Source organism: Chiloscyllium plagiosum, chromosome 18 (genome assembly GCF_004010195.1).
Source record: "Chiloscyllium plagiosum isolate BGI_BamShark_2017 chromosome 18, ASM401019v2, whole genome shotgun sequence".
Lineage (NCBI taxonomy): Eukaryota > Metazoa > Chordata > Chondrichthyes > Orectolobiformes > Hemiscylliidae > Chiloscyllium > Chiloscyllium plagiosum.
This window is the reverse complement of record NC_057727.1, coordinates 4,817,942-4,830,051: the sequence shown is the minus strand read 5'-3', so window position 1 is coordinate 4,830,051 and position 12,110 is coordinate 4,817,942. Positions and strand designations below refer to the sequence as shown.

The 12,110-nt window shown below is 40.9% G+C and overlaps 1 protein-coding gene across 3 annotated transcripts in view; it reads right to left on the bottom strand.

The window, feature by feature from the left end:
- The window catches only part of LOC122558814 (MICOS complex subunit mic25-like), a 521,848-nt gene that overhangs the window by 387,181 nt on the left and 122,557 nt on the right, over positions 1-12,110 (bottom strand). For all 3 annotated transcript variants that reach the window (XM_043707604.1, XM_043707605.1, XM_043707606.1), the window contains exon 4: positions 6,638-6,721. In XM_043707604.1, the coding sequence (XP_043563539.1) occupies positions 6,638-6,721 (84 nt within the window). The remainder of the gene's footprint in view (positions 1-6,637; positions 6,722-12,110) is intronic.

Sequence of the window (12,110 nt, the reverse complement as noted above, 5' to 3'; positions counted from 1 at the left end):
TCCAGTTTTGTGCCCCACACTTTATTAAAAACATACTGCCACTGGAGCTTGTCCAGCAGAGACTGACACAGATATTCTTAGATTTTAGAAGGTTGGGGAGAGCTCTAATAGAAACTTACAAGATAACGCATGGCTTAGAAAGAGTGGACACTGGGAATTGTTTCCATTAGGCAAGGAGACCAGGACCCATGTATTCCCTTACATTTTCAGCTGCCCAAAAATGTAAGAGAATAAGTTTAAGGGAAAGATTATATGTTTCTACTTTGCAATTTGAAGGGTTTGTAGGTTAGCCACAGCATTGATTTGATGCAAGTGATGCACTTCTGATTCTGGGCATCGTGGCACTAAACCCTTTTCATTGATTCTCCCCTGTTTACATTCACTGCCTGCTGCTGTTCTCCATTAGGCAAGAAGCAGAACTGAAGCTGTTAAATCTGCTGTAATTTCAGTAAAGTATCTTCAAAAGAAGCAGCTCTGTACTTCAAGAATAACAACCAATAGTTTTTTATTTTGTAATGCAGCAGACAAGAGGAGAATTGCAGGCGTACCTTTAACTGCTCTTTCATAACATTAAAGCATCTTAGATTCCTCTAATCCATCCACACATGTCTTCACTGCTAACTTCACAAGGGTACAGTCATACCATCTATTTTGGTAGCTTGTGTGAAACAGTTGATTTAGTGCCCAATTAGGAGTAGCATTTTTGTACTGTAGACTAATGTCCAACCAAGGCCAATATAGTCCAAGCACAATTTTACTTAATGACCCCTAACAGCTTTCAATGATTGTTAGTTCCTCTCACACAGCCCACAAGAAACAAATTGATCCACAAGTTTAGCTGCACTGCAGTGATTTGCATAACCCAGTACTTATTCTGTGCAATGTTTTTACCTACTTGTTTTATTTAATGCTTCTGGAATATAGGTGTTAACAGTTGCGGCAGTATTTGTTGCCCATCCCTAATTGCCCTTGAAGTGCTGACGAACACCTAACTTCAACAGTCCATGAGGTGTGGTAAATCCAGTGTTGTGAGGAGGGGAGTTCTGACATTTTGATCCAGCAACAGTGAAGGAACACATAATAGGTCTAAGTTAGTCCAATGTGAATTGCAGGTGAACTTACAGGTCCTGGTAGTTCTATGCAACTGCTGTCTTCGAGATGTTATAGTTTGGAAGGTGCTGTCAAAGTTGCCTGGGTGAGTTGAAGCAGTGCATCTTGTAAATAGTGTACACTGCTGACACTATGCATTGTTGGTGAAGAGAATGATTGTCTAAGGAAATACATTGGATGCTGATAAATTAGGCTTTGTCCTAGATAGCATTGTTAGAGATACACTCATTATGACAAGTGGATAGTATTCCATCACACTTCTGACTGGTGTCTTAGCGATGGTGGACAGAAACAGAAGATGAGCAATTAATGGGTTGCCTTCTATGAGCACAATTCTAACATCCAGAACAGGTAGCAAGTTCAGCTTATACACGGCACTGTATGAAAACACAAGTAGCAGCATTTGTTTCAGTCTAATTATAACTTTAATCTGAGTTTGTCATAAGTTTAGCCACCTTAGCATTAAGCTCTCTAGTTCCCTCCTGAAACATCTCCACCTCTACCAACTCCTTTAAAATGCTTTGGTCACCTCTCTCAATAGCTTATGAGACCTAGTGTCAAATATTGTTGGATAATGTTCCTGCAAAACTACTTGTGAAGCCTTAGCTACATTAGAAGAGCCATTAAAAATGCAAGTTACTGGCATTAACTCATTAATTGTTGAAGCTCTCATTTTCTGAACATGAAGCTGATGCAATTAAATCATTAACTCTTTTTAAATACTTCATTTGAACAGCAGAGCTGAAGTTTAAACAATTGTTTTTCAGAGGTGGGAGCTCAATAATCCTCAACTCTACACATTAAAATATAAAACCAGGTCTATGGTCTATGTACTATGACAGTGCATTCAAAAAAGGTTAAAAACAATAAATTATCAGTGAAATGGAAATCAAAAAGAATTCTCATAGAAAAAAGAAAAGAGCATTTTGGATTAAATTCTACAAGGTCACTGAAGCAAATGGTTCAAAACAATTCAAAAAGCAACAATGTGAGTTTTTGTGAGAGAAAGACTTGGATGATCTATTGATTAAGCAGTAATTCAATTAGACAAGTAACTAATTAACCGAAATGCAGGAATGAGAGACAAACAAATTAGGTGACAAACAGATTACTTTCTGTAGTCTGCCAACCATGTTTGGTTGGGAGAAAGTGAGGACTGCAGATGCTGGAGATCAGAGCTGAAAAATGTGTTGCTGGAAAAGCACAGCAGGTCAGGCAGCATCCAAGGAGCAGGAGAATCGACGTTTCAGGCATAAGCCCTTCTTGAGGCATTCCTGAAGAAGGGCTTATGCCCGAAACGTCAATTCTCCTGCTACTTGGATGCTGCCTGACCTGCTGCGCTTTTCCAGCAACACATTTTTCAATCATGTTTGGTTGTCTACCCAGGTTTCTGCTTGTTGAATATGTTTTTGTTGTGAAACAAAGATGCTCACACTATAGTCATAGAGTCTTACAGCACAGAAATAGATCCTTCAGTCCAATTCATCCATAGTGACCAGATATCCCAAATTAATCTAGTCCCATTTACCAGCAAATGGCCCACAGCCCTTTAAACCCTTCCTAATCATATACTCATCCAGATACCTTTTAAATGTTGTTATTGTACCAGCCTCCACTACATCCTCTGGCAGCTCATTCCTTACACACACCACCCTCTGTGTGAAAAAGCTGCCCCTTAGGTCCCCTTTAAATGTTTCCCCTCCTACCTTAAACCTATTCCCTCTAGTTTTGGATTTACCTACCTCGGAAAAAGAACTTGACTATTCACCTCATCCATGCCGCTCATGATTTGTAAACCTCCATAAGGTCACCCCTCAGTATCTGACACTCGAGGGAAAATAGCCTCAGCCTATTCAGCCTCTCCCTCTTACTCAAATCCTCCAACCTTGGTAACATCCTTGTAAATCTTTTCTGAACCCTTTCAAGTTTCACAACTTCTTTCTCTCCCTATACCTCAAATCCTCCAACCCTGGTAACATCCTTGTCAATCTTTTCTGAACCCTTTCAAGTTTCACAACTTCTTTCCAATACAAAGGAGACCAGAACTGCACGCAATATTCCAACAGTGGCCTAACCAATGTCCTGTACAGCTGCAACATGATCTCCCAACTCCTGTACTCAATATTCTGACCAATAAAGGAAAGCATACCAAACGCCTTCTTCACTATCCTATCTACCTGCGACTCCACTTTCAAGGAGCTATGAACCTGCATTCCAAGGTCTCTTTGTTCAGCAACACTCCCTAGGACCTTACCATTAAGTGCTAAGATTTGCTTTCCCAAAATGCAGCACCTCACATTTATCTAAATTAAACTCCATCTGTCACTTCTCAGCCCATTGGCCTATCTGATCAAGATCCTGTTTTATTTTGAGTTAATCTTCTTCACTTTCCACTACACCTGCAATTTTGGTGTCATCTGCAAACTTACTAACTATATCTCTCATGCTCACATCGAAATCATTTATACAAATGATGAAAAGTAGTGGATCCAGCACCTTGTGGCACTCCACTGGTCACAGGCCTCCAGTCTGAAAAACAACCCTCCACCACCACCCTCTGTCTTCTACCTTTGAGCCAGTTCTGTATCCAAATGGCTAGTTCTCCTTGTATTCAATGAGATCTAACCTTACTAACCAGTATCCCATGGGGAACCTTGTCGAACGCCTTTCTGAAGTCCATATAGATCACATCTACCATTTGCCCTCATCAATCCTCTTTGTAATTTCTTCAAAAAGCTCAATCAAGTTTGTGAGACATGACTTTTCACGCACAAAGCCATGTTGACTATCCCTAATCAGTCCTTGCCTTTCCAAATACATGTACACCCTGTCCCTCAGGATTCCCTCCAACCACTTGCCCACCACCGATGTCAGGCTCACTGGTCTATAGTTCCCTGGCTTGTCCTTACCACCCTTCTTAAACAGTGGCACCACGTTTGCCAACTTCTAGTCTTCCGGCACCTCCCCTGTGATTATTGATCAAACAAATATCTCAGTAAGAGGCCCAGCAATCACTTCCCTAGCTTCCCACAGAGTTCTAGGGTACACCTGATCAGGTCCTGGGGATTTGTCAACTTTTATGCGTTTCAAGACATCCAGCACTTGCTCCTCTGTAATATGGACAATTTTCAAGGTGTCACCATCTATTTCCCCACATTCTATATCTTCCATGTCCTTTTCCACCGTAAATACTTATGCAAAATACTTATTTAATATCTCCCCCATATTCTGCAGCTCCACACAACGACTGCCTTGCTGATCTTTGAGGTGCCCAGTTACCCTTTTGTCCTTAATGCATTTATAAAAATCCTTTGGATTCTCCTTAACCCTATTTGCCAAAGCCATCTCATGTCCCCTTTTTGCCCTCCTGATTTCCCTCTTAAGTATACTCCTACTGCCTTTATACTCTTCTAAGGATTCATTCAATCTATCCTGTCTATACCTGACACATGCTTCCTTCTTTTTCTTGACCAAACCCTCAATTTCTTTCGTCATCCAGCATTCCCTATACCTACCAGCCTTTCCTTTCACCCTAACAGGAATATACTGTCTCTGGACTCTCGTTATCTCATTTCTGAAGGCTTCCCATTTTCCAGCCATCCTTTTATTACAAACAACTGTGCCCAATCAGCTTCTGAAAGTTCTTAGGCAAAAGTGAGAACTGCAGAGGCTGGAAACCAGAATTTAGATCAGTGGTGCTGGAAAAGCACAGCAGGTCAGGCAGCATCCGAGGAGCAGGAAAATCGACGTTTCGGGCAAAAAGCCTTCATCAGGAAGGGTTCCTGATGAAGGGCTTTTGCCTGAAACGTCGATTTTCCTGCTCATCGGATGCTGCCTGACCTGCTGTGCTTTTCCAGCACCACTCTGATCTAAACTTTTGAAAGTTCTTGCCTAATACCGTCAAAATTGGCCTTCCTCCAATTTAGAACTTCAACTTTTAGATCTGGTCTATCTTTCTCCATCACTATTTTAAAACTAATAGAATTGTGGTCACTGGCCCTAAAGTGCTCCCCCAACGACACCTCAGTCATCTGCCCTGCCTTATTTCCCAAGAGTAGGTCAAGTTTTGCACCTTTTGTAGTAGGTGCATCCACATGCTGAATCAGAAAATTTTCTTGTACACACTTAACAAATTCCTCTCCATCTAAACCCTTAACATTATTGCACTCCCAGTCTATGTGTGGAAAATTAAAATCCCCTACCCATAACCACCCTATTATTCTTACAGATAACTGAGATCTCCTTACAAATCCCTTTCTTATTTTTCAGTTCAACCAAAATAACTTCCCTGGATGTATTTCCAGGAATATCCTTCCTCACTACAGCTGTAATTCTATCCTTTATCAAAAACGCCATTCCCCCTCCTGTCTTGCCTCCCTTTCTGTCCTTCTTGTAGCATTTGTGTCCTGGAACATTAAGTTGCCAGTCCTAGGTAAAAACAATGACTGCAGATGCTGGAAACCAGATTCTGGATTAGTGGTGCTGGAAGAGCACAGCAGTTCAGGCAGCATCAGAGGAGCTGATACATGCAGTATTCCTGATGAAGGGCTTTTGCCCGAAACGTCGATTTTACTGCTCCTCTTAAGTTGCCAGTCCTGTCCACTCCTGTAATTGATATGATATCCCAGTCCCATGTTCCTAATCATGCCCTGTGTTCATTTGCCTTCCCTGTTAGGCCTCTTGCATTGAAATAAGTGCAGTTTAATTTATCAGTCCTACCTTGTTCTCTGCTTTGTCCCTGTCAGACCTGACCGTTTGAGTCGCCTTTGTTCTCAACTGTACCAGGCTCAAATTGATCTCTTTCCTCACTATCTCCCTGGGTCTCACCACGCCCCCATTTCCCCACCCCCGACCTTACTAGTTTAAATCCTCCCAAGCAGCTCTAGCAAATCTCCCTTCAATTTAGGTGCAATCCGTCCTTCTTGCACAGGTCACTTCTGACCTGACTGCAACTTCATATCCTGCCTATCCCTAATAACATTTTACCTCCTTGCTTAAGATAAATCTATCCAAGTCTGCCTTAAAAATATTCAACAACTCTGCTTTCACCAGCTTTTCAGGAACACAGGTCCAAAGACCCAATGAGAGATTTTAAAAATTGCCTTATTTCTGTGTCACTCTGCACTGCAAACTGGCCATCCAGCCAACTGATGTCAAAAGGTACAACTGGCATGTTTTAAACAATAACTCTCAGAAAAACACAAGAACTTAAAATTTAACATTTGCCCAGGAAATTCTGTGCTCACATCTGGTTGCCCTGAGCGTGCTGGTCACTGCATATTATTATAATGCTATTAAAATGAAAACTACTGTATACAGAAAACATTACAAGAATTCATATTGATTTCCTGTTCAAGAGCATTCTACATATTGTTCATACAAGGAATCAATGATAGTCTTGTTCTATTACACACCCTTATGCTAATACCGCTGACGCATGGGTTCTCTTTAACACAGGCAACCAATTATAACCATCGATTTCAATGCAGGAATTCAGCCAATCATAAATTAATATATTTTTCCTGACCTTCTGTTCTATAAGGTCCAACTGTTCTTTATAAAAGGCTTCAAGTCTCTGAAGATCTGCTTCCTTCTTTTCCAGTTGGCTGGTCTGAAAAATAAAATGTAATATATAATGTTAGAATAAATTTTGCATAATACATTAACCTACTTCAAGCCCAGGGAAAACAAAATGAAGTAAAGACAAAAATTGCTGGGAAAACTCAACAGATCTGGCAGTATCAGTCCAGCGACAGAATTCAGGTTGACGACCTTACATCAGAATTAGAAAAGGTTAGAGTGAATCTGGTGTTTTTTTTATAATAATCAATGACGTAGTCATGGTCACCATTAGGATACTAGGTTAAATTCCAAATATATTCATTTAATTTATACTCCACCAGTTGCGGGGTGGAATTTAAACCAGCATATTACCCTGATGCCACTGAATCCCAAATTAAGTTTGAATTTGAGTTTGAATTATTGTTGTCATATATACTGAGTTACAGTGAAAAGATGTGTGTGCTGTACAGGCAGATCTTACCATATAAAGTGCATCAGGGTAGCAGAACAGAGTACAGAATACAGTGTTACAACCGCAGAGAAGGAACAGAGAGAATCAATATTAACATTTGAGAGGTTCATTCAAAAGTCTGATAGCAGCGGGAAAGAAGCTGATTTTGAACCTGTTCATACATATATTCGAGTATTTATATCTACTGCCCAATGGAAGAGGGTGGAAGAGAGTATAACAGGTCTATGAGGGGTCTTTGATTATGTTGGTTGCTTTCCCAAGGCAGTGGGAAATATAGATGGAGTCAATGGGTGGTTTGTGTGATGGACTGGCTGTGATCACAACTCTCTCTAGTTTCTTACAGTCTTGAGAAGAGCAGTTGCCATAGCACAGTGTGATGCATCCACATAGGTTGTTTTCTAAATGTCTTTGGGGACATGCCAAGTTTCCTTTGCCTTCTGAGGAAGTAGAGGCATTGTCGTGCTCTCTTGACCATCATGTCGATGAGGGTGGACCAGGACAAATTGTTGGTGATCATGTGACGATGCTGTCACTTTAAAAAGGTTATCTTGTCCATGGTTTTTTTTGAAGATAGGTCATAAAGGCAGAGGTGGAAAAGAGTATAGGAATGGAAAGGAAGTGGCCAGTTCTCCCAGATCAGTTTTTCTCTATTTTTTTTTCATTGAAGCAGTCATAATATGTGTGAGTCCAGAAGTGTAATAAGCTTCAGTAAAGGATTCCTCAGACTTTCTCCAAAATCTCTATCCAGATGTTGTTCCCTCTTGCCTCTAAGAATCTGTGTTTGAATTCACCTTTTTGCAAAGGGGTGTGTTTATGGGATGTTACTGTATTGTAACAGTTAGTTAAGATGCTGTATCGGGACGACTATGTTTTCCAATAGTTAAGCTACTCTAAATTCCACTTTCCTTTGATCGTGTTTCAATTGTAGAGTTTAAATAAATTCTGTTTTGCTTAAAGCTGAGTGGTTTGACCAGTTACATCATACCTGGAACACCCACGTCACATCTGCCTTTAAAATAAGAAAAAAGGTAGGATCTAGGCTACCTTCTTAAAATATTTTGAGAGGTTTGGCCTGATCCATATCAATTGACCAACTCCACCTCAGCACCACTGGTGCAGACAGGGGCATGCCCTTCTCTCCACTTCCTGAAGTCAATGACCAGCTCCTTCGTTTTGCTGACATTAATGGAAAGATTGTTGTCTTTACAATATGTATATTAATACATATTAATATTACTCTCCGCTAACGATTCACTACTAAATTATCTCGAAACAGTTTGAGTAATTTCTGAACTTTGCCCTAGTTTCAACCCAAATTATTCACTAACTCATGAAGCATGCAAAAAGCCTTCACCTAATGAGAGTGGGCTGCAAAAATGTGCATTCCACTGACAGCTTGCACCACAGCAGACAATGACTACCAGTCTTCCAAGTATTTTAGGCTTAAATTGGGTGGCCGTAAGTACAAGAAATAAAAATGATAACTGACTGTGAAGAATTACAATTCCTCCCACTACAAAACTCTACTTTATATCATTTTGTTGTTCTGTGTCAGTATCACTGCTGCAAACCACTTGTCATCGGCTGAAAGTAAATTGAAAAATATCAAAAACATGCAGAACATGGACCTATAATCTGATGGCATTAATGAGTGAGAAGATGTGTGATTATCACACTAGGATCCATTTTAACACTCAGTTGTGACTTGTGCCTCGATGGTTCCTGATCTGCTAAAAAGCTGCAATAAAAATAAGCACTGGCACTCCCATCATTGCCTAATGTTTCATTAGAAAACTTCCATTAGCTATGCTACATGATTCCCTTTATCAAAACTGTCACTCTCTAAACAAACTTCAGCAACTGAACTTTGGATCATTCAAGTGGCACATCAGAGTAGTTGCGGCAGTTTAATTGTACACTGAAATCAACTAGCAGCTTAGTGGGAGGGTTCTGATTGTTGTGTTACTGAGTAAATACTCCACAAAGACCCCAAGTTCAAGCTCCCATCAACGTTTGCTTCGCTCAGCAATTCTACCCAAGTCAACAACAGAAGGCACTACAAATAGCCTTGACTGGAAAAAATACAAATATCATGAGCAAAGAACTTTACTTATCATTATCATCAAATTACACCTTCAAAGTGCAGGTATGAGGCAAGGACTGAGCCATAATAACTCCCACTGATAGATAGTTTGATGAAGGTACAAAGGAGCAAACATGGAGCCATACTCTAACCAAGATTAGCATTACTGAGACAACTGATTGCTAAAGACACAAACAATTTTTCAAAATGTGGAAGCTCAGAGTGTAACCAGTACATTTGGGCCACTCAATCCCATCACCCTCTGCATGAGTCAAAACATAAAAACCAAAGAAATGCATATGCTGGAAATCAGAATCAACATCAGAAATTGCTGGAAAAGCTCAGTAGGTCTGGAAGCAGCTGTGGAGAGAAAGCAGAGTTAATGTTTCTGGTCCAGTGACTCTTCTTCAGAACTGACGCTGCTTTCTCTCCACAGATGCTGCCAGACCTGCTGGGTTTTTCCAGCAATTTCTGATTTTGTTTCTGCAGCAGTCTGCTGTTTTGGGTTGATCATAGAACCAGCATGATAACAACATATAACTTATTGCCTGACTAATCCAAAAAATTCAATGATGAAATAATCAAATATATTCAAAATGAAAGCAAGTTATTTGAGTTAGTAATGAAAAATTAATTTGAAAATACAACTAAATGCCAAGTGATAAAATAAATTTCATGTGTCTTTTGGAAGTTGTTTTAGAGTCTTAGTTATAGAGGTCTACGTCATGAAAAATAGGCCCTTCGGCCCAACTTGCCCATGCCGGCCAGTCTTCACAAATTAAGCTAGCCCCATTTGCCTGCATCTGGGCCATATCCCTCCAAATCTATCCCATACATGTTCCTGGTTAAATGTTTTTTTAAATGACAAAATTGTGTTCGCTTCCATGACCACTTCTAGCAGCCCGTTCCAGACACTCACCACTCTCTGTGTGAACAAAATTGCCCCTCTGGACCCTTTTGTACCTCTTGCCTCTCACCTTAAACCTAAGCCCTCTAGTTTTAGACTCTCCTATCATAGAGAAAAGCTATTTACCTTATCTATGCCTATCTTGATTTTATAAAGCTCTACACACTCCTGTTGCCTATGCTCCAGGGAAAAAAGCCCCAGCCTATCCAACCTCTCCTTATAACACAAATCTTCCAGTCCATGCAGCATCCTAGTAAATCTTTTCTGCACTCTTTCTAGTTTAATAATGTCCTTTCAAAAGTAGGGCAACCAGAAATGCACAAAGTACTTCAAATGTGGCCTCACCAATATCTTGTACAGTGGCAATACAGCATCCCATCTCTTATACCAATGCTCTGATCATCGAAAGCTAGCATGCCAAAAGCCTTCTTCACCACCCTGTCTGCCTATGACTCCACTTCAAGAAGCTATGAACCTGCTCCCCTAGATCTCTTTGGTCTATAACATGGTCCAGGGCCCTACCATTGACTGTGTAAGTCCTGGTCTGTTTTACCAAAATGCAATACCTTACATTTATCTAAATTAAACTCCATCTGCCATTCCTCAGCTCACTGGCCCAGTTGATCAAGATCTTGCCGCATTCCCAAACGATCTTGTTTACTATGCACTATACCACTAATTTTGGTGTTATCTACAAGCTTACTAATCATACATCCTAAATTCTCAGCCAAATCATTTTTAATATAATTGCTGATGCTACTTAGCTCTAATTCAACATCACCTCCTTCAAACCACCACTATTTCTAATTGTTAGAATGTTTTTCTATTCCAGTAGTGGATGAGTAGAATAGATAGCTGCTTGACCAGGTCTGTGGCAAGTAGTGAAGGAACCAACAAGAGGGAAAAACATACTTGACCTCATCCTGACCAATCTGCCAGCTACAGATGGATCTGTCCAAGACAGTATCAATAAGAGTGACCACCACACAGTCCTTGTGGAGACAGCGTCCCACCTTCACATTGAGAATACCCTCCATCATGTTGTGTGGCACTATCACAGTGATAAATGGGACAGACTTCAAACAAATCTATCAACTCAAAACTGGGCATCCATGAGAGACTGTGGGCCATCAACAGCAGCAGAACTGTACTCCAGCACAATCTGTAACCTCATGGCCCGGCATCTCCCCCATTCAACCATTACCATCCAGCCAGGGGATCAACCCTGGTTCAATGGAGAGAGCAAGAGGCCATGCTAGGAGCAGAAAAAGGCATAGGCGAATATGAGATGTCAACCTGTTAAATAAGACTACTTGCATGCCATCAGTATAAACAGCAAGTGATAGACAGAGCTTAGCGATCCTACAACCAACGGATCAGATCTAAGCTCTGCAGTTCTGTTACATTCAGTCATGCATAGTGGTGGACAATTAGACAATTCACTGGAGCAGGAGGCTCCACAAATATCCACATCCTCAATAATGGAAGAGCCCAGCACATCAGTGCAACAGATAAGGCATTGGAGCTGGCCCTCCGGCCCTCCAAGCCTGCGCCGATCCAGATCCTCTATCTAAATCTGTCGCTGATTTTCTAAGGATCTGTATCTCTACGCTCCCTGCCCATTCATGCATCTGTCTAAATACATCTTAAATGATGCTATCATGCCTGCTTCTACACCTCCACTGGCAACACTTTCCAGGCACCCACCACCCTCTATGTAAAGAACTTTCCACACATACCTCCCCTAAACTTTTCCCCTCTCATTTTGAACTTGTGACCTCTAGTAATTGAGTCCTCCACTGTGGGAAAAAACTTCTTCTTATCCACCCTGTCTATACCTCTCATGATTTTGTAGACCTCAATCAGGTCCCCACTCAACCTTCGTCTTTCTAATGAAAATAATCCTAATTTACTCAACCTCCTTTTCATAGCTAGTGCCCTCCATACCAGGCAACATCCTGGTGAACCTCCTCTCC